At 40.5% G+C, this 20,836-nt stretch overlaps 4 protein-coding genes across 4 annotated transcripts; 2 read left to right on the top strand and 2 right to left on the bottom strand.

The window, feature by feature from the left end:
- Positions 1–77: 77 nt before the first annotated feature.
- alkbh4 (alkB homolog 4, lysine demthylase) lies at positions 78–1,453 on the bottom strand. The gene is made up of 3 exons (XM_027004257.2): positions 1,319–1,453; positions 960–1,151; positions 78–824 (listed from the first exon to the last, which is right to left on the bottom strand). Exons 1-3 carry the CDS (start codon positions 1,424–1,426, stop codon positions 306–308), a joined length of 819 nt encoding a protein of 272 aa, XP_026860058.1. The 5' UTR covers positions 1,427–1,453; the 3' UTR covers positions 78–305.
- Positions 1,454–4,119: 2,666 nt separating this feature from the next.
- polr2j (RNA polymerase II subunit J) lies at positions 4,120–6,127 on the bottom strand. Its single transcript, XM_027004253.2, has 4 exons — positions 6,034–6,127; positions 5,094–5,183; positions 4,817–4,991; positions 4,120–4,425 (listed from the first exon to the last, which is right to left on the bottom strand). Exons 1-4 carry the CDS (start codon positions 6,084–6,086, stop codon positions 4,390–4,392), a joined length of 354 nt encoding a protein of 117 aa, XP_026860054.1. The 5' UTR covers positions 6,087–6,127; the 3' UTR covers positions 4,120–4,389.
- A 4,357-nt stretch (positions 6,128–10,484) lies between these two features.
- ncf1 (neutrophil cytosolic factor 1) lies at positions 10,485–14,288 on the top strand. Its single transcript, XM_035527587.1, has 11 exons — positions 10,485–10,604; positions 10,756–10,836; positions 11,139–11,214; positions 11,834–11,999; positions 12,137–12,195; positions 12,315–12,437; positions 12,593–12,700; positions 12,806–12,923; positions 13,023–13,136; positions 13,255–13,421; positions 13,656–14,288. The coding sequence occupies exons 1-11, from the start codon at positions 10,533–10,535 to the stop codon at positions 13,790–13,792; spliced, it is 1,221 nt and encodes a 406-aa protein (XP_035383480.1). The 5' UTR covers positions 10,485–10,532; the 3' UTR covers positions 13,793–14,288.
- A 182-nt stretch (positions 14,289–14,470) lies between these two features.
- Positions 14,471–20,489, top strand: rcc1l (RCC1 like). Its single transcript, XM_027004283.2, has 11 exons — positions 14,471–15,129; positions 15,530–15,659; positions 16,239–16,367; positions 16,633–16,699; positions 17,334–17,385; positions 17,683–17,767; positions 17,904–18,085; positions 18,344–18,431; positions 19,062–19,235; positions 19,548–19,633; positions 19,791–20,489. The coding sequence occupies exons 1-11, from the start codon at positions 14,836–14,838 to the stop codon at positions 19,866–19,868; spliced, it is 1,365 nt and encodes a 454-aa protein (XP_026860084.1). The 5' UTR covers positions 14,471–14,835; the 3' UTR covers positions 19,869–20,489.
- Positions 20,490–20,836: the final 347 nt, after the last annotated feature.

Here is a 20,836-nt window from a genome sequence, read left to right as displayed (position 1 = left end):
ACGTTTCAGTTATGCAAAATCTGAACAGAATAACACGTCCTGTACACTCGTGACTAAGAAAACTCCATCATCAGATGTATATTTTAGATTTTTATTTTAAACAGATTTTGACCATCACATTAAACCAGCAAGTCATTTCAGAAACCAACAAATAAATAATCCTGCGCAGCATTTCCACCTAAAATCCAGTCAGGCAGCGTTCATTAAGAAAACGATTTAAAGCCATTTAAAAACGAGCAATTACAACTTGTTTTATGCTGTACAGACCTCTGCTGGGGTTATATGTGAACTCTAGAAATCTCATTTTACAAAGGAACACCCCTGAAGCTCGACGCTATATTCAACAACTCTGAGCCCATCTTTTCTTCCTCCCCACCCTCCAGAAACTCGGCAGACAGCTCTCTGAAAGTGCTGCACACCCTCCTGCTGTGAACGTCCTGTCGGTAAATAGCATGTTTCCACCGATGTCGCGCCTCCCCATACATCGCGAGCAGACACCTCCGAGGCAAGTTCACAGCTACCCTCACCTCCCCGTGGTGCATGTCTGCCCAGCCCTCATCCAAGCTCATGGTCACAACAGTGTCAGATAGCAGGTTGAGAGTGACCAGGCGTTCTCCCCACAGCCAGCTGTCGTCAAGGTGAGGGTCAATTGCAGACCCACGCTCTGGACTGTAGTCTAGGTTGCACTGTTCCACTGGTCGAAATCCAGCCAACAAGGGTTCCTTGGTCATCCTGTCTACCAGTTTATAGCTGACAACAGGGAGACCACTGTAGCCCCCAAGGTGTATACGCCGTTTTTTGAAGTTTACCTTGGGTCCATAGTCCTAAAAAGAATCAAATTGGGGACATACACTATTAACCTCACTTACATAGGCAAAAACAAATATAATATTTTCATTTCATATATTACAAAATATCAAACAAGAAAAACAGACACTTTAACTAGTCCATCGACATACCTGTTTATGTCGTCCAGACTGGGAAGCTCTCCAGACATCTTGGTCCATTTTTGCAACCAACTGTTTCTCCTCACTCTCTGAGACAAAATTATCCCACAGAAACACACCAGGGAAAGGGAACGGCTGCTGACCACTGCCTTCAGCTGGCACCGCTAGTTTCGACTCAGGGTCATACCTAAAGTCATAATGTACCTGGTACGAAAAGAAAGTCAAATCATTTGCCAAACAGTGATTAGCTACCTGCAGTGACGCTAGTTATCTTGCTAAGTTAAATGGTTAAAAAGGCATTACTCAGTGTAACATCCTTTTATAGCTGATTCTAGTCACAATTAGACTTATTCAGGTACTGCCAGACTTACCAAGAGTTTATTATTCAGTAAATGTCGTTTCTCATTGCTTGCCTCGCATAACAAGCAAGTTCTAATTCCTTTACAACCACAGTTTACTATTCCCTGTTTGTCAGCCATCAAGCAACTTCGTGTACCTGTTTAATATGTTCCCTCTGGAAACAACCGTGAATGCAATAGTTCCGAGGTTCCGTTCATAAAACGTTCAAAGAGTGGGTTTGCCAGGTCCAACTTCAATGGACCAACCCACACCCTCCATTGTTTGCACCAGTTATAGTTTATGTCTATATAGCAGTTAGAGTTTATGATGTGCACTCGTTTTAAAACAAAACATCGTGAATCAGCAGTTAATGTTACCTTGTAGTAAGTGCATTATTGTAACATAATGTTAAACGTTTTGTTTCTAACAGTGTGATAGACAGACCGGTTACACTAGCTAGGTTAAACGTTTAAGTATAATAACATTATTTATATTGTAACGTAGCTAGGCTGAAATTATGCAATGTCTACGAACTAACGTCAGCTAGCTACTCTGGCTTAATTGTAGCTATCAGGTGGGTAGGATAGGTTAGGACAGCTAGCGAGGTTGCCAGTTGAAGTTAGAAACATGAAACATCAAGTGGCGCGGGTAGGACATTAAACAGTAGATAGCTAACAAGATAGGCAATGCTGGACTTGCCGGTTATCGCTGTTTCTATCATTGTTGTAATTAAGCTGAATTAAAGTTGACTAACATTTTAGAAAACCCATCTCAGGAATTTACTTGAAGCACATGTGTAATGTATGTTTTAATCAGTATTTAACTATACTATTACCAAAGATGCATAAGAGGGGATAGAATTCTCCATTAAATGGTGCACTACATGTTGCAAAAATGTTGGATACTACTGTTGGATTCTCACATTTACTGTTCCAGATCGATGTTAAGTATGTTTGGCAAATTACCTGCAATTTACAAGTTAGGAATAGTAAAACTGCCATTTGCCCTATTAGATGAAATAACTTTTAATTAATTTCAATTCATTTACCTATGTATTTTATCATTCATAGATTATTATAACAGTTTTGAATTATACAAAAATGTTATACATCACTGCCCATCCTGCACAGCTGAAGTGTCCAAATGTCCAAATGAATTATTGTGTTCAAAACCATGCGTCTCATCACCGAAGTGGGAGTGAAGCAGAAAGGTATCTAAGTTTATTAGGTTGTAGTCTGTGAATTATCAAGATATCTCCAGCATTACATTACTTAATAATTTTACAAATGCATATACATATTCTATTTTCATGTTTTGTATTTGCTTCGACTTCCAGATTTCCTCATTTGAAATGCAGGGATGAAGCACATTGTACGACAATGGTGATCATAAAGGTTCAAATAGCCAAGCATTTAACAACATGCAGAAGTCTGCGCCGCCTCTTCTTACCACAACTTGTACAGGATCCACCTCCTTCACCAAACCAGCCCAGTAGCAAGGCATGTTTGTATAAAGAAGAAAGTCCAGGGCATTCAGTGTAGAACTATAGTTAAAAACAAAAATGTATAAGGTATAGGGGTAAGGGATATCCTGGGAGGGTCCTTGCTACAGAAACAGAAGGCTTGAGGATTAAGTTGAGCCTGATGCAGTTGCTTCTCACTTTAGAAGGAAGAGTGGAGACCAAAAAAATGTTTGTATTTTATTTTAGGCATTCTGTTTGAGCCTGGAAAACCAGCTATGGCTGTGTTCAAAATAGCCTGCTACTACATTACTCACGTACTGATTTGGCTCCAAATTGGATAAAAATGATTTTGTATGCAGTAGGCTATTTTGAACAGGCCCATCTATCTTGTGACTCATGTTCTTCCTCTGTAACTTCCACCAATTACCTTCCAGTTGTTTGTGGCAGCTATATTTACTATAGTAAAGTACATCCACTATATAAGAATTGGACAAGTTCTGCATACTATATTGCATATGTAAAAATGTATATGCAAAATTGAACAAAAAAGGTTACTGCTTCTCCTGACCTTATATGACAAACTAGACAAGCATTTCATAACCCACAAGGACATCAACACCCCATATATTTTCTCTGTTCCAGCACCCAACCCAATCAAACGATCATAACCAATGAATACCTGTTAACCGTTGTGCTGGGAACTGTGTTGGAGACAAACTGATCTTTCGTGTAGACTGCACTGCAGAATAATTACATTACAGGAAAACACCTGAAATCTGTGCTGCACTTGCCTGTTAGACGTAACAACACACTGCCATGAGATATTTTCTGCACAGATTTGTTAGAACATAAATCATGATCCAGAAAACTATACAGTCCCACTGTCTTGAAGTGACTTGCAATTCCCATATATACCAGAGGCTCTTAAATGTGCCCAATTTTGTTCTTCACACAGCATTTTTTTTTTTGCCAGTCCTCAAGTTTGTCCAGACTGTAAAGACCAATACTTATATATTTATCTGACCAAGAATATCTGATAGACTGAGTCTATAAAGTGGATGCATACATCCATGTCAGTATTTAGCATTTACAACGCAGGTTGCATCCATCACAACCACCCTGAAGCTGCATCTTTACACTATGGCTTTGGGTTAATTTGACATTTTCCAGCTGTGATGAGAGTCCATAAATTTAGTCAATGTAATAAGGGCTGCTGACTGTTTGGCATTTTTCCTTCTTCCATAATGCTGGCTGAATTATTTTAAATATGAAAATTATATTCCACAAATCCTTTATAAATTCAGAGCAAAAGCAAAACTACAAAAGAATACCTGATTAGGGCATTTAATTGCATATACAGAAAGACACAAATACCACTGTACATAAAGAACTTTAATCAAAATGGTGTTAACAACCCAAATTAAATAATTTGTTCAAGGAAGTGTTTCTGGCATCCTAAGATGTAATATAGTCTTGGACAGGAAAAAAAGGTTCAGCTGCAGCCAAAGCAGTTACCTACAGGAGACACTGTTGAGCTCACTGTCAGTTCAATGTCCCGGTGAACAGTTGAACTTTACACGACTTCATTCTGAGGTTGATTTACTAAATCCGAGGACATCCACAGTTTGATACAGGTTTGTTTCACTCAATGCCCTCCTGCTTGTCTTTGATGGCAACCTAAAGTGAAAATGTGAAATTAAGTGAAAATGTAGTCAACAGGACTTCAGTGGGCACAAGTAAAATAATAATTGTTAGACTAGATGTATGCAGACAGTAAGACATTATGTTTCGGGTCTATATTCCAGAACACAGTGAAATGGTGGCTTATGATTTTGTAACTATTCATCAAATGCATTTATGTATAAAAATATGCTCAGAGGAAGTCACATTTGACATGATTGCATATCCTTTACATTTACACTTTTTGTTTCTAGTTTGCTATTTACTGTTGGTTATCCATTCAGCAAAAAGCCATGTATGCTGCATGCAACATGATTGATTTCTACATTAAAGTATAAAAGTCTACTATTATTTTTAATAATATGATTTTGGCATGATATAAACTTACTCTGAACCTCTCTTCCAGCAGTGACAGTTCACTGATAAGATCAGTAATGGCATTTGTAAAGGCTTCCTGTGGACTGTAGTCTGGTGTCGTCTGCACACGAATCACAATCTTGTGTTCCAGTGGATGTGGCACCTTGTACCCAGCAAACAGCACCTGAGGATCTTTGAGCAACTGTCTGTTCAGGAGAAACACAGGCACAAGGAGTTTCAGTATGCAAGCCAAGGCTTCTGAATTTGACAAGCAAAAGGAGACAACAGTAGCGAGCTAGTATTCTTACGATCTAATGATGTTTCCCAGCGTGTGGTCTTCTTTGTTCAAAGTAAACAAACAGGCATTTGGTACCTTGGTATCCTTTGTTATTGTAATTCTGTAAAGAAGATAATATTACTGATGAATCTGCTGATGCTTGATTTAGCTTTTCACAACTTCCTGACTGATGAGCAATCTGCTTTCAAATATTTATAGCTAGGTAGCTTAGCTAGTTAGTCAGCCAAGTGTATAACCTATGTAAAGCATTTTTCATATCAGCAATTGAAAATGCTTTACATAGACATAAGAAATTAAAATAATACACCTTACTACATTCCGAGATGTCACCTCGGGAAGGTTTTTGTAGAAAAAAAAAAAAAAAAAAGAATTAACGTTTCAGTACGTTAATTTATTTAAACAGAATTAAATAAAGTTGATTTCAATCAAACTATTAAGATAATGAAATAAAGATAAAATGGGACGATAAATGTGAAATTAATGTAAATAAATAAAAGTGGAAAAACTTCATAAAGAAACAGAGAATTAAAGTAAACATGAACTAAAAATATACAGTGCATTGTTAGCTAGCTAACAAATAAAGATCAACTCAAGCGAGCCGCCAGGTGAGACGACAGAAACCCATAGAAGGGTACCTAGCTAAATTAGGTTAGGTTTTAAACCGCATAATGTGACTAATGTGGCATCCGCTTGCTAGTTCGTACGCTCATCGTGTCAGACCCACCAGGTAAGTTTATTATTGTTGTTGTTGTTGTTGTTACTGAACAGCTAACATTAGTTAGCGAAGCAAGCTTCCCTAAATACACCAGTACAGCTCAGGTTAGCACACTAGCTAGCTGGCCCACTAGAGGTCCCTTCGCAGAAGCTATGAACAAAAGCAAAGCAAGTCAATTCTTAAACACAGCTGATTACATAAGTCAGTATTATTTTGTAATATAAAGGTTAAATACTTTTTCTCTCCCTCGAACAACAAAAACGACTCGAATGCTGGTGGCGCGTTCATCTTCTCTGGGCTCGCGCGTCTGAGTACTGAGTACTGAACGGGTTCTCGCGTTTTCTCGCGTGATTACGCAGTTAGCTTAACTTGTAGTATTGTAACATAGCAGAAGAGGTCATTAATGAGCTTGTTTTGTTTCCATGATGATAATATAATACTAGCAGTGTGCTTTTACTTCAATAGATAATAAGTTTATTTATACAGAACATTTAAACGACAAAAGCCGACAAAATAATTGAGTGTTAATAAGACAAAATAGTTAATAGTTATTAATAGTTAAGTTTTAATGGTTAAGTTAATAGAAGGGGGAAAAAATAACACCAGGCACACCCACTGCATAACAATCTCATGCCAACTTTGTCTGAAACACAAACAATGCTAAAGATATATGCTGTCTTAAATCTTGACTTAAAGACTGTAAGATGGAGTGAGTCCATGTAAGGTTAAATAAATACAATGAGTTCAAGCTGCATTCTGTGATAGACAGGGACCTGGGAAAGTGACAGTAAATAGGGGTAATATGGTCCCTTTTTGTGTCAGCGAGTAGATCAGCAGCTGCATTTTGTACAAACTGTGACATGGACAACTGATATTTGTTTATATCCATGTAAAAGGAATTACAGTAACTGAGATTTTATGTATTACCTTTTCCAGGGCCTGGAAAGAAAGAAGTTTGATTTGAACAATTTCTGTAAAATAATAATAATAACGGTTAATTTATGGATCAATCTTAGGTCTGAGTGAAAATAATTCCTAGATTTTTTTTACTTTACTTTCACTGTTTGTTTGACATGCTCTGTCAGTGCTCCTAGGTTTCCAACCAGATTTCCAGACACTTTAGAGGAACCAAAACTAATGATGTCAGATTATTCACCAGGTCTTGATATCCTCAAGACACTCAATGAACCCTACAGTCAATGTTAGTGACAGATAAAAAAAAATGTTTCCAATACTGAACATTATTCATAACATGAATATTAACTGAACATCCTCTGACAGAGGTAAGATATGAACTGGTGCAGTACTGTTCCCCTTAAACCAATCACATGCTGAAGTTATTCAGTGAAGATACCATGGTGTCAGATGCTGCACTGAGGTCTACAGAAGTAAGAGCAAACATCAAGTTGGAGCAACAGCAATAATAAGAATCAACAGCAAGTAATAAATCATTTGACTTTTAAAGAAAACAGTTTCTGTGCTATGAAGAGCCTAAAAAACAAGACTGGAATGCTTTAAAAACATCAGAGATTAACATCCTGCCTTTTTATACTTTGCCTCAGTTTCTATGATCTCTTGAGATTATGTATCTTTGTATTAAGTCAGCTTCTTGTTTTGCCAACATTTTGTATTTCTAAAGCATGACGTATTTATTTATGAATCATTATAGTAGAGAACTGCCAGTTTGTTTTGATAGTCATATTTCCTACTTGCAAAACACATGTTCAGTTGTAAACCACAGGGATTTGTAAAACACATTTGGTTTGTTTTGGCACTTAATTAGTTAGATAATTCCTTCATTTAAACCACTATGCTATCATGTGTGTATACATCTTTTCTCACTCTACTCTCAGCATCACTCAAAGGTGTTCCTGAGGCCTGGCCAGTGTTTAGGTCAAGTGAAAAGTAGTTTCCAATATTAACTGAAACATAATGATGCATCTGTATGATCCAAATCAAGAATCTCCCAGAAACATCTGTCACATGCACAGTGGAGGAAATCTGAAACGTTGCTAAAACTACAACAAAACAAAACAATGAAAAATCCTGAAGTATGATCCCACTCACCAAGATCATGTTGGGGCTATTTCAATAATATTATTCAACTTTTGACCTTTTTGCATGTCTTTGTGAAATATGTTTTTTTAGTGAAGTAAATGCTTTTTAGCAGCCACTATGTGGGTGTCTGACATGTGAGTCACAACTTATGCACCATCCATGGAATGCGTGATGTTTGGTGAAAACAAATTGCACAAGACAGAAAAAAGAATAGAACTGGTGTCAAACACACTCTGTAATGAGTAGCTCAGTGGTGAAGGTATGTGACTTATAGTCAGGAGGTTGTTGGTTCAAGCCCCACCATGCCCTAATTGCCACTGTTGAGCCCCTGAGCAAGGCCCTTTAACTCTCAATTGTTTAAGTTGTACTCACTCATTATTGTAAGTCACTTTGAATAAAAGCATCAGGTAAATGTAAGTTATGATATCTTGACTGCTATTTAATAGTGTGATATGGTTTTGTGTCCTATGTAATCACATTTTAGTCATCGAGAGTATGGAATATGGCATACTGTATAGATCGAATATGTGATACTGTAAAAATGGAATATAGAAAACAGCATATATGCTAGTTTAAGTAACATAATTTGTAAGTGAAATTAGGTGTAATGCTCCTATAATATAGGCATACCTTATATTATATGAAGTGAGTGTAGGTGCAGGGTATGTATTTTTAATAATATGCCTGGTGAATGTGTACTGGAGAAATCTGTATTTCATAACTTTGGGAATGAGAGTGACTATACTTTGGCCATGCATTGGTCATTAACAGTCCATAACCAAGTGTTTTTCGTAAGATCCTCCTGTCTGGTTTCCTGTAATGTAACACGCTAAACTTAAGTAATTTCACAAGGCCCCACAATTTAGAACTTGGTATCAGACACTGACTCAAGCGATTTTGCAAGATCACAAGCTCTTTTTTAGACTTAGAGGACAGGGGGGTGAAAAGGTGACATTGATGTGACATTATTCATTGTATTTTTTAAAACAGAACATAAACATAAAAAGTTAGGTTTAAAATCAGTATTTGATTTGATATTACTTTTAAAACCGGTTTTGGGAAGTAAAACTCTTTATAGACTTTGTTTTATTGCAGCAAGGTTTATTTGGGGAAGCCCGTATTGTGTGTTTTGTGGAACTCTGTGGTCCGGCCGTTTAACTGTTGATTATCCGAAAATTCTTTGTCAAAATGTTCTGGTGCGTGAATTGTTCTACCCTTGTGGCTTCAGTGTAATGGGAAAAGGTAATCATCCTGGGTACTTTCCTCTTTGTTGGCAGTAGAAATCTGAAACTTTTCGTTTCTCATCTTCAGCTATAATATGTCTCTCTGTGTCTGATGATGCTCTGAGAGCATAAAGGCCGCTGATGAGTTGCAGACTGAGAATCTGTTTATCTGTTTATCTGGGTGACTTTAAAGATAGCGCCAGGATTCGCTGCCATGAATAATCCAGTGTTTGCACAAAGGTGTCCAGCCCACAACCAGCTCAGACATATTCTTGGGTACTCTGTTATAAAATGAATCTAATACTGTTAGAGCACTTGTTACAAAAGAGAAGTAATAATTCCTTGCATAGGCAGGCTTTGTTAGTTACCCAACCCTGGAGCACCGTAGGACCAAATGGCTTCACAAACCGATACTAGGAAGCTTTTGAAGGAAGTGGAGAGCAATGCCCTAGCCGACATGATGGGGCTCGTGGACATCTGCACATGTGCAGCTTCTCACCTGGGCCTTTCCTCAAACTGTCCTCATACTGTTTTCAGGAAATGTTCTCCATACATTCTGCTCGGTGTTGCCCTGTATGTTATGGTCCTGTATTTCAGATTTTGTTTGTTGTTTGCACTGTGTTCTTCCTTTGAGTTGCACCAAGGGCCTGAAGGAATGTTATTTCATTTCACTGTACAGTTGAAAATCACTGGAGTGACAATAAAAAGCCACGTAATCATTTGACTGGACTTATGAGGCAACTAGTGTTAACACACAAAATGAGCAGTATTTGAAGAAACTGTGGGGGTATTGCAGATTATTTCCTTCTTCTTTTTAGTAAACACCCTCTATTCAGTTAGAGAATAATGATGGGTATAGATGTATACTTGAACAGATCCCATATATGTGATTACATAGGACACAGGTATTGTCATAGCTTCAAAAAAAAAAAATAAAATAAAATAAAATATATATATATGGTTATTTATTTATTTATTTATTTATTTATTGCACGACAGCTATCCTCTACCTCGACTGTCCCTGACCATCTGGTCCTTTTGTAGACCACTGGTAACAGGATATTGTTTGAGTGGTAGACCATACACCATATGATCTACCACCATAGTGATATTGACATTATAGTATGGTAATGATATAGCATGGTAATTACTTTCAGCATTATTGTACAAGCCCTTAATACAGAACATGACAAAAATCTTTCCAATTTAAATAATGTTACATTATAGTAATCTCTGCTGATATTTAGACACACATCATATGATAAAATTCTCATATTAAGGGCTTAAGCTGTCCACATTCAAGAGGCTAAATATCTGGCTTTGGTTGCTATGAGAAAAGGAGGAGGGCCCATCACATCTCAGACTTCCTCTGCAAGCACATAGCCTTTAAAAGCCATGGCCACACACTGTCTTCCACAGTTTTTCCTTGCTGAGGTGTGCAGTTCTCAGCAGAATGGTGGACATCCATGTGCTTCACATGGAGCTTTTAGGCTTTGAGAAAAGGTTCTACCCAAGCCAACACTATGTGAGTAAAGCTCGCTGTCTTCTTTCCTCTATATACTTCCAATAAACAAAGCACTGCCAAACAAAAAAACCTCACCGTATCATATCTGACTATTAGTAGGAAAACCTTTATTAGGCTAATTAGTGAAATAAATGTTTCTTATTCCTTGAAGGTGTACATGTTCTTGGTGAAATGGAGCGACCAATCAGAGAAACTGATTTACAGAAACTATCCAGAAATCCACACATTCCATGTAAGTTCATTATCTATTCATTCTCCAGTTTTCTAAGTAATAAATAGTAGATGTTATTGCTTTATCTTTACATCATCTACATCTACATCTTTCATCTCGTCTCAATTTTGTCTTGACCATCACACACACACACACACACACACACACACACACACACACACACACACACACACACATATATATATATATATATATATATATATATATATATATATATATATGCATGCATAAGTAGATACATAGATATACAATGTAATGATCAATTGTTAAATCTTGTCTCTGTTTACTGTTTGTGGCTGTAGAAATCTCTGAAAGAGATGTTCCCAATTGAAGCAGGACACATTGATCCTAAAGACAGAATCATTCCTTCTTTACCAGGTGAGAATTGTAGATACTTACTTGTTTCTAGACTGAACATATCTAGTTGAACTTTAGACTAATTTAGCACTTTGTCTAAGGAAACACCTGCTTCAACGCACGCTGCTAATTTAAGACATTAACATAAGGGAAATCGCAAGAGCATGACAGCTGTGCATCCGGACTGCACTAACTCTTGAAGCTAATAACGGAACTTTTGCAATATAGCAAATACAATATTATAATAAATACAAGTAATACAATGCGGGTGCATACTAACCTCCCTAACACCCATTTAAATGTCATTTAAATTGAATTTCAAGATGTGACAGACTGGAGATTTTAGACTCTATGTGCAAGCTGTGGAATTTACACAAAAAAACCACTTGCACAATGTGTTCAACTTTCAGTTCCCTAAATGTGGTTTCTGCAAAAATGTTGGGATCTGCACACAAGGTGCATTTTCCCTGAAAACGAAAGGTGCGGACTTTCCATTAGCTTAGACCTGCATGCTTGGGTGCCCAGTGATGCAACCAGAATGGAAGGAAGCTGTGATGGTCACCAGGCTGCACAATGCCAAAAGCTCTATTGCGTATCCCTGTAGAGAAATAGAGTATTAAAAACATTACCCTCTTCCTAGCTCCTAAATGGCTGGACAATCAGAAGACAACTGAGAACAGGCAGGGAACCCTGGCAGAATATTGTCACTCTCTGCTCAACTTGCCTCATAAGATCTCCCACTGTCAGCTGGTGAGCAGCTTCTTCAAAGTACGCTCAGAAGATGAGACCCCACCTGCACCACACCCGTAAGTCCGCTCTAGCCTAAACACATGTCTGTATGTGAACTCATGGTTAGTAACATGGCTAAATCCACAGCCTGTCTGGTTCTGCTCTGGATTTGGTTTGACATATAATTCTGTGTGGATTTTGTTTGCATTCGTAGATTCAAAAGAAACGAAACCTACGTCATGTCCAGGGACAGAGCAAGGACCACCAATTCCGGTAAGATGTTGACCAGTTCTGCACAGCATGTCTGATACAGCATTACTTCCATGTATCCCTTCACACAGTTCAGTTGGAAAGGTCTGATGAGTTTGTTTTTCTTTCTTCACTTCACTCAGAAATCACAGGCCCCATTATGCTGGACACCTACAGAGTGATCGCAGATTACAGCAAGAGTTCAAAGTATGAGCTCAACCTGAAGGCTGGAGATCTGCTGGATATCGTGGAGAAGAGTCCCAATGGTAAGACAGGAATGCAATCTGCTGTACCGGTCCAATTGAGCACCGGTTTTGTTAGAGTGCCTGACATTATAGCCTATGAAACATTTACATGCAACATCAGACGTTCATTAGAGAGAGCGCTAGATGACCGATGGTATGTGTTCTTCTGCGCTCAGGCTGGTGGTTCTGTCAGTATGACACTCAAAGAGGCTGGGCCCCAGCTTCTTACCTAGAACCACTGGACGGACCCGATGAGTCAGAGGAGCCCGAGCCCAATTATGCAGGTGAGCATCCCCATACCGATGCTGACCTGAGACCTGCTGATGAACCCCAAGAATACTGGTGTAGACAAATGACAGTTGTTGACAATGAATGCCCACATTCACCAGGAGAGCTGTACAAAACCACCAAGGGCTACACAGCAGTGGAGGACGATGAACTCACCCTGCAGTTGGGAGAAACCATTGAAGTTATCCATAAGCTTTTGGATGGCTGGTGGGTGGTCAGGTAAGGTACTCTCCTCTTAAATACACAGCACCCTTTGGCAAAAGCTGTCATGCAGGTGCAAAGATGACGGTTGTGGTACCTTCTGTCTGTATTTGACAGGAAAGGGGAGAAGACAGGCTTCTACCCCTCCATGTTTCTGCACAGTACTGGGGAGAGGAGAGAGCTGGAGCCTGATAGGAATGTTGTGAGGAGAGAAACGCCTCCACCGAGGAGGTAGGTTTGCACGGCTGATAGAGTCGAGCTAACCACATTTGATACTAATACATTGAAAAAGGTCTTGTTAAACAACGCACGAGCCAATTCATAATCCGCCCCCCACCCCGGCTATTAGATCGACGATACGCAACGCAAAGAGCATCCATGCCAAGGGCCGCAGGCGTATCAGCCAGGAGAGCTACAGTCGCCAGAGTCGCCGGTTCCTACAGCAGCGAGGAAGACTCCCGTCTCAGCCGAGAAGGAACTCCAGAGCCACCTTGCAGCAGAATGAGGACAACACGGGTACGTTATCACGCAGTTAATTTTAGAGTGAATTCCTCAGATCTCTGACTTGCCGAATAATTCTTGCTTGCTTGCCGCAATTTATTAAAGAGATACATCAATACATCACTTTCACATCATCACATCACACCACAAAACAACGGAATTATTTTACTTATATAGTTCAAGCTGACAGTACGGTCTCACAGTCACTTTCATCTAAATACTTTCATATTTAACTTTGTGCATGAATAGAGAGCAATGCCAAACCAGCTTCTGCCGTGGAGGACACAAAGGTGACTCCGGTTATCCCTCCCCGGCCCAGCCATGATCTCATCATGGAGCGCTGTACAGAGAGCACTCGAAAGAGAATCAGCATCCATGCAAGCTGAAGCCAGATCAGAGCTGTCCTCAATGTGCAACCAGAAAAAAACAAGACCAGACTGAAACACTTTCCCGGAGGCTGATCACTGAGACGGTGGTTTTCAGTTCCTGCGCTTTTCCCCTCATTTTTCCAGCTGTACTCTCCGGCATCGGTTTAATTTAGCAGTAAATATCAAGGCTTCTTGAATGGGTGGTGAAGAAATTCTGTAGTTCGGGATACTGGATACTGGTACTGCAGTTAAGAGCACCACGGATTCAAAGATTTTACATATAAAACTTAAAAATTTATTTTCTGTGCTATTTAACAAAAGTGACAGCATTGTTTTAAGTTTTAAGCATTGTTAAAGATGTATATGCTAGCATGTTTTTATAGGCTACATTTTGGCTTTTTTTTTTTTTACAAAGTTGTTTTAATTTCAATAATAAATAAATAAGAGATATTTAACTATACTTTTAAGACACTGTGAACAATGTTGTAAAGTCAATAAAATATTTACAAAACCAGTTAACCTTATCTTCTTTAGAGTTAAGGACTGGCTGAAGAGCTAAACGTGGAAGGAAATGTACATTTTTTTCTTTCTTTTAATTCCCCAAATGAATAAATCGTTGTGCCCTCTAGCGGACATGAGCGTCATTACACGATTTCCAGTCACGTGTTGGAGGTCAGCATTTGCAGAAAGGTGAACTGTCATGGCTGCCTCCTGCTAGAGAGCGTGTCGAAGAACAGAAAACTGAACCAACAAGACCACTTGCTACATTTTGAAGGGCAATGCAAGTTTTTATGTTTCTTGTTTCGAAGAGTCTAACGAATTTCCATATTTAAAAAAAAAACAGCAGCTGCTTTAGATGAGAAAATAGGCAAATGTCGTTTGAAAAGCATCGCAGACGAAGACTTAACGTTACCGTGACACGATTCAGCCAGTTGGCCACTGTTGTTCGGTGTGTTTCGAGTCCGAGGTTTGTTTTATTTTACAGTAACAGCACAGCAAACGTTACTTAGGCTAGCTTATACTAATTTTATAGCCCATTCAGCTGCTAATTGATTCATAAAATGACATTGATATGCGTTCGTGTCTGTGGCCGATTCGGAGTCTTTCGTGGCTGTCGTGGCTATGTCACGTCGGGGAACCGCGCACCAACCACAGCAAAGAGAGCAGAGGCGAAGGATGAACGCCCGGTTTTCCAGTATGTGGGGCGGCACAGGAAGCCCAGGGAGAGGGTATTTGTTTGGGGGTTCAGCTACACTGGAGCCCTGGGGATTCCTAGCTTCGTGGTTCCCGACAGCGGCAGGAAAAACCCCAGAAAATACCAGCTTACACCATACCGTCTCGACATGGAACAGAAGGTAGTAACTTTGTTTTGAACTGTTGAACGCACGTAGACTAGAAAGCACTGGTGTTTGTGATCCCGACCTCTGTGTGTCTGCCACCCTGCAGAGCAGATGGAGTGTGTTGCGTCGGCCAAACGCTCAAAATGTCTAGTCCACTGTACTACTGATGTCTTCAAATCTGTAGGCCTTTTTCCAGAGAAATAATCAGGCAAAATACATGTACATTTGAAACAGTTTACCACTGGTGATGGATTAAATAGTCAGTGCTGATATGTATCTGTTTTCTGCCCAGTTTTTAGTGTACTCAAGTGAAAGTCAAAGTGCTATATATAAAAAAGCGTGGGAACACTAAATTGTTTTTCTGCCTGTATGTACACACTCCGTTTGTGCTGAGACGGATTGCTTGTTTCTGCAGATTTGCTCAGCAGCCTGTGGGTATGGATTTACATTACTAGCCTCCAACACCAAAGACCTCACCAAACTGTGGGCCATGGGCCTGAACAAAGACTCCCAGCTGGGCTTTCAGCGGACTCAGCACGACCGCAGTAAGGCGCCCCAGCACAGTTCTCGTGCCGCAGTTTCGCACCAGATGCAGATGTTCTGTTGAATTTTTGCCCGTTTTTTTTCCTTTTCATCTTTCTCCCCTAAGTAATGAGTCAACTCGTCCAGTGTCTTGTCATGCACGTAAAATATCTTTGCACACTGTTATTGTTCAAAGAACAACGGCAGGCGCTTGTGCAGTTGGTCCTCGACGTGAACATGTACGTCTGTGCAAAAGAACGGATGTGTGAAGGAGAGATGATTCTGAAAAGGAAAAAGCCCATTTGGGGCAGTAAGGGAAGAATAAGTTTATGAAGGACCAAATGAGTACAAATAGCAGTTTTAAGATGAACCTAATATTCACCTTATCTATTTTAAACAATTTCACACAGCCATGCGGTGGTGTTTTTTTTTTTTTTTTTTTTATAACAATGACGTTTTTTGTTGTTTCTTTATATTTCATATAACTAAAGAATTGTTCTTTTGATGCTTAAGTCCTAGTGCTCTCTCAACCAAGATTGGACAGTGTTGGTGAATATTGCATTTATTTGATACATTTAATGTGTTCTTTTGTGTCTCCACAGGTAAAAGCTACGAGTATGTGTTGGAACCCTCCCCTGTGCCTTTGCCGTTGACTAACCCTCAGGACACGTGCATCCTCCAAGTGTCATGTGGTCGTGCCCACTCCCTGGTTCTGACGGACTCTGAAGGAGGTAAGGAGAGTCAGAGGGCTGTTTCTGGGTCAGTTCCTGCCTTTTGTATTCTGATGCCAGAAGCCATGTAGACATAGTAAGCAGGCCCTGGATCAGGACTCCTCAGTCTTCATTTACATGTCCTCCTCATCACATGGATGTTGATCTTCTCTCGCCGCGAGTAATCCTAGAGATGGGTCCACACCCTCGGAGCACACACCACAGGAGGATTCTTTTCAAAACCAGAAACCAAAGGTCCGCTTTCTGATCCGCCCTCTCCCTGCAGTGTTCAGCATGGGCAACAACTTCTACGGCCAGTGTGGGAGGAAGATCGTGGAGGGTGAGGTTTACAGGTTCGTGTCATAGCCCCACTCCTGGAACCCCGTTCAGAATAACCAGCTGCGACATGGTGGCAGACCAGATGTCCCGCCCGCCCCTGTAATTATCCGGGCGTAAGCGGAGGGGGACTGGGAGTGTCTCGGTACAGATCCCCCTACCAGGCCTTTGATGCGTTTATGTGGATGTATTCTCTAATGCCACTGTTCGTTGTGACCATTAAGTGGCTTTCACTGCTGTCTAATCATTTGCATAATCTTCTTTCTCAACATTGAAAATACAAAATACACAGTTGTAGGCAAATTTGAGATGTCCCCCCCCCCCCCACCTTCCTCCATTTCAGTATATTTATTTGTAAAGCCAACATAAATGCCTAGACACAAGTAAGTTTGGGCTTTGAATCTCGCTCCTTCCAAACAGTTTGGGACACAAGATCCTCTTCAGCTAAATTGGCTCTTTTCTGCTTTTTAATTAACCATTAATAAAAACGTCATCAGCCTTGCTCCATTTTGCAAATGGAGTAGAGAAGTCCCCTGAGGTGATTTATTTTCTGTTGTTGTTGCTTTGTGCGGAAGTGTAGCAGTGATTTGAAAGTGAGTGGCTTGGCCATGCTGTTGTATGCTTCAGTGTTGTTGGATAATTTCTCTCTAGTGGCAGCCATCTTGTCCACAAGATTGAGGGCTTTGACAGCAGAGTCGTCCAGGTGGGTAAAGACATCTGCTGCTTCTGCTTTACTCTTACTGGTGTATTTAGCCACACAAATGGCAAAAAAAGGTTTTCCCCCTGTACAGGTCATTTAGATGTTTTCTTACTCAGATTTTTAATTTAACCTATACTCACTTTTTAAAAAGGTTAAACTAAGGCAATAAGTTAATATATTTTACTAAACCATTTACTTTATGAAGATAACCTGAACTTTCCTGTTGCAGAAGAACAAAATGTGCCCATTCTGTGGAAGGTGCTGTGTAAATAAACTGTCATGTATCACCCTGTCTAACAGGTGGCATGTGGGCAGGATCACAGCCTTTTCCTGACAGAGAAGGGCACAGTGTATGCCTGTGGGTGGGGCGCAGATGGACAAACAGGTCCGTGCCTCAGATCTACCTTTCTCAGTCATTTTTCACTCTCCCCACCTAGTATCACCATTAAGAAACGAGTTATAAGTGTTATACAGGAAACATGGCCGGAGCCTCAGGGGTAGTGAGTTGGTTTTCTTCTCAGGCTTGGGCCACCATGATAGGGCTACATTCCCTGTCCCTGTTGGGGGGGACCTGGCCGGGGTCAAAGTTCAGCAGGTGACCACATATGGAGACTGCAGCCTGGCCGTATCCTCGGATGGCCAGGTCTTCGGCTGGGGCAACTCCGAGTACCTACAGCTTGCCTTGGTCACGGAGGCAGCACAGGTAAGGTCACGGGATCAAACCCAGTGACGTTACCCTTTAAGGCCTACCTCAAACAAATTTTGTTTATTTATTTATGTTTGACAGACTCCATTATGCCAAAAATAGTGCTCATAAAAGAAAATGGTGCTCATAAAAGTATCGATGATTTAGGATTTTACCTTTCACTTGTCAGCTTTTCTCACATCCAGTTTTGCTTGTTTCGTTGCCTGTTTATGTTGTCGTGAGAAGGTTGTGCCTTTCCCTTTGTCCTGTCCCCAGATTAGCTCTCCTCGGTTGCTTCCTCTGAAGAATGTAGGCAAAGTCACTCAGGCTGCGTGTGGGGGAACCCAAGTCGCTGTACTCAACGGTGAGCTCCGGCCCCCTGGCCCCCTGGCCCCCTGGCTGTCTGTCTGGCTGGCTGTCTTTAGCACAGCTGAGATTTGAAGTTGAATCCCAGTTCCTGCAGCTCACTTGGTAGAACAAGATTCTGGTAATACCAGGATCATGGGTTTGATTCCTAGGGAGCACACATGCTCTAATATTGATATGGAAGTTGCTTTGGATAAGCGCTAATGTCCTAGGACTCCACTTGCTTACACTCCCAGTGAAAAGAAATGACTGTTTTGAGGTGATTGCTGAACATCTAATAAATAACATGCTCAGCTGGATTAATTTTTGCAAGCTGTAAACACTGATCTTCAAAGGCTTTTAACCATGGCAGTGCTGCCATGGTTACCAGTTGGCGCGCAGTGCTATCAAAAACATCTTTCAGCTAGCATCTCTGACCCTAGACCACATTTACACTTCAGGTACTGTACATAATGGGAGGAAAAGTCTTTCTATAATGTTATGAATCAGTGGGACAATTTTTTTGCATTTAGCAAAGACATTTTTTGAGTTTTACAGTTCGCTGTTAGGTTTACATCAAATGAGAGAAAGTTGGTTATTCAAATGGCCCTGTGTGACACCTGGAGCATTTTTGCATTTCTTTGGTTAGAAAGAGGGGAGGTGTTTGTGTGGGGCTACGGAATCCTGGGAAAAGGGCCCAATCTGTCTGAGTCGGAGAGACCGGAGAAGGTGCCAGCCACACTTTTTGGGAGGTCGGAGTTCAACCCTGGAGTAAATGTCTCTGGCATACGCTGTGGGCTCTCGCACTTCGCAGCCATCACAGGTCAGTTTCACCTCCGCTTTTGGGCTTGTTTTACAATGGTAAAGTTTTTTGTTTTGGGCTATATTTCTGATGCTTTGTGTAAGTGGGTTTAAATGTTATGTTTCCTAGTAGAAGAAATAGTTATATAATGTACAAGCCTGGTGATTTTTAAATGGCAAATATGCCAAGAATAAGTATTTACATATTGTGGCAGGTGAAGCTTTTGTCCAAAGTGACTTAAAATTATGGAGCGTGAACTAGTCAAGTACCTTAACCACTCAGCTACCACTACGCTACCTTTGAGCTTTGTTTCTAAATGATTTGTCTCCCTAGACCGTGGTGAACTGTTTGTCTGGGGTAAGAACGTGAGAGGCTGTCTAGGTACCGGGAATCATAACGATCAGTATTTTCCATGGCGGGTTAGTAGACTACACACAACCTCTGCCTTTTTACCTTAGAGTCCAGCACTGCAAATATGATGCATTATGTGCTAAATCTTACAGCTCAGATCCATTACAGAGAATGGCACATTTAAACTGTTTAACCGGTTGTCATCATTCTAAACACGTTTCTCAGGTGACTGTACCAGGTCATGTGGTGGATGTTGCTTGTGGTGTCGACCACATGGTGGCGCTGGTCAAGTCCATAATATGAGTGCAAGCTGCCTGCAGGAGGCTAAAGGAGACGGAATCGCTCCCCTTTCTGATGCCACAAGGCCCCCTCTTCACACAATGATCCGAGCTTGCACACGTGTCGCTATGTTTAACCTGCACACTCGAGGTCTGGGGGTTCTGAATCTTGGATCAAGTTCTTCCACTTCATGTCAGATAAAACCAGTGTTCATTTAAAGCCACTTGTGAGATGTGACACCTCATCTAACCATTACCATTTGGACCTGAAATAGAAACCGAGGTGACAGACCTCTATGAAGCGGTGAGACCCATGCGCCTTTGACCAAGACTCGTGTGACAAATTCTCTACCCAAAAATGCACTGTGATGGAAGTTGTTTGAGTGTGGGTATGTTTGCAGCACTGGGATCTTTTCCTTAGTGACACCGGGCTTTAAACAAGGGATAAACTGATCCTGGAACAGCCATTCCCCACTGCCTAAGATGGGGTAGCTCCACCAAGCTCCTTGCTTCTAGAGCATTGCCACATCTCGGTGCACAAGACAGGACTGCAGAGGTCCTTAATCTTTCAAGTCAAACTCAGCATGCGGTGTGGAGATCAACAGAGTGTCTTATTTTACTGCATTAAAGCAGAGAAGCCTAATAACTGTTTTTGTCTTGGTCAGTTTTAATATGACTCAAACCTATACTGAAATATAGTATCTTAGTTTTATGGCCACTGGTTATACTAAGGAAGAAAGGGCCAACTGCAATTTCAACAATAGCCATTGTCTCTTGGTGTCTGTTAAGTCTGTTAGTCAATATTAAGTGGAGATGGGGAATGCCTTAATAAAATGCTTTAAAGGAGACATTGCTTTCATAAGAACCTAAAGGACTTCAAGCCTCAGTTAGATCTTTAAGTTAATTATAAAGTTGCCATTTCTGTGCTTTACTTTTGCCAGAACTGAAATGCAGACCATATGAGTGTCATTTATAAAGTGGAGTACATTAATC

This window comes from Electrophorus electricus, chromosome 6, assembly GCF_013358815.1.
Source record: "Electrophorus electricus isolate fEleEle1 chromosome 6, fEleEle1.pri, whole genome shotgun sequence".
Taxonomy (NCBI): Eukaryota; Metazoa; Chordata; class Actinopteri; order Gymnotiformes; family Gymnotidae; genus Electrophorus; species Electrophorus electricus.
The sequence above is the reverse complement of the archived record's forward strand: the minus strand, read 5'-3'. Positions and strand labels throughout refer to the sequence as shown.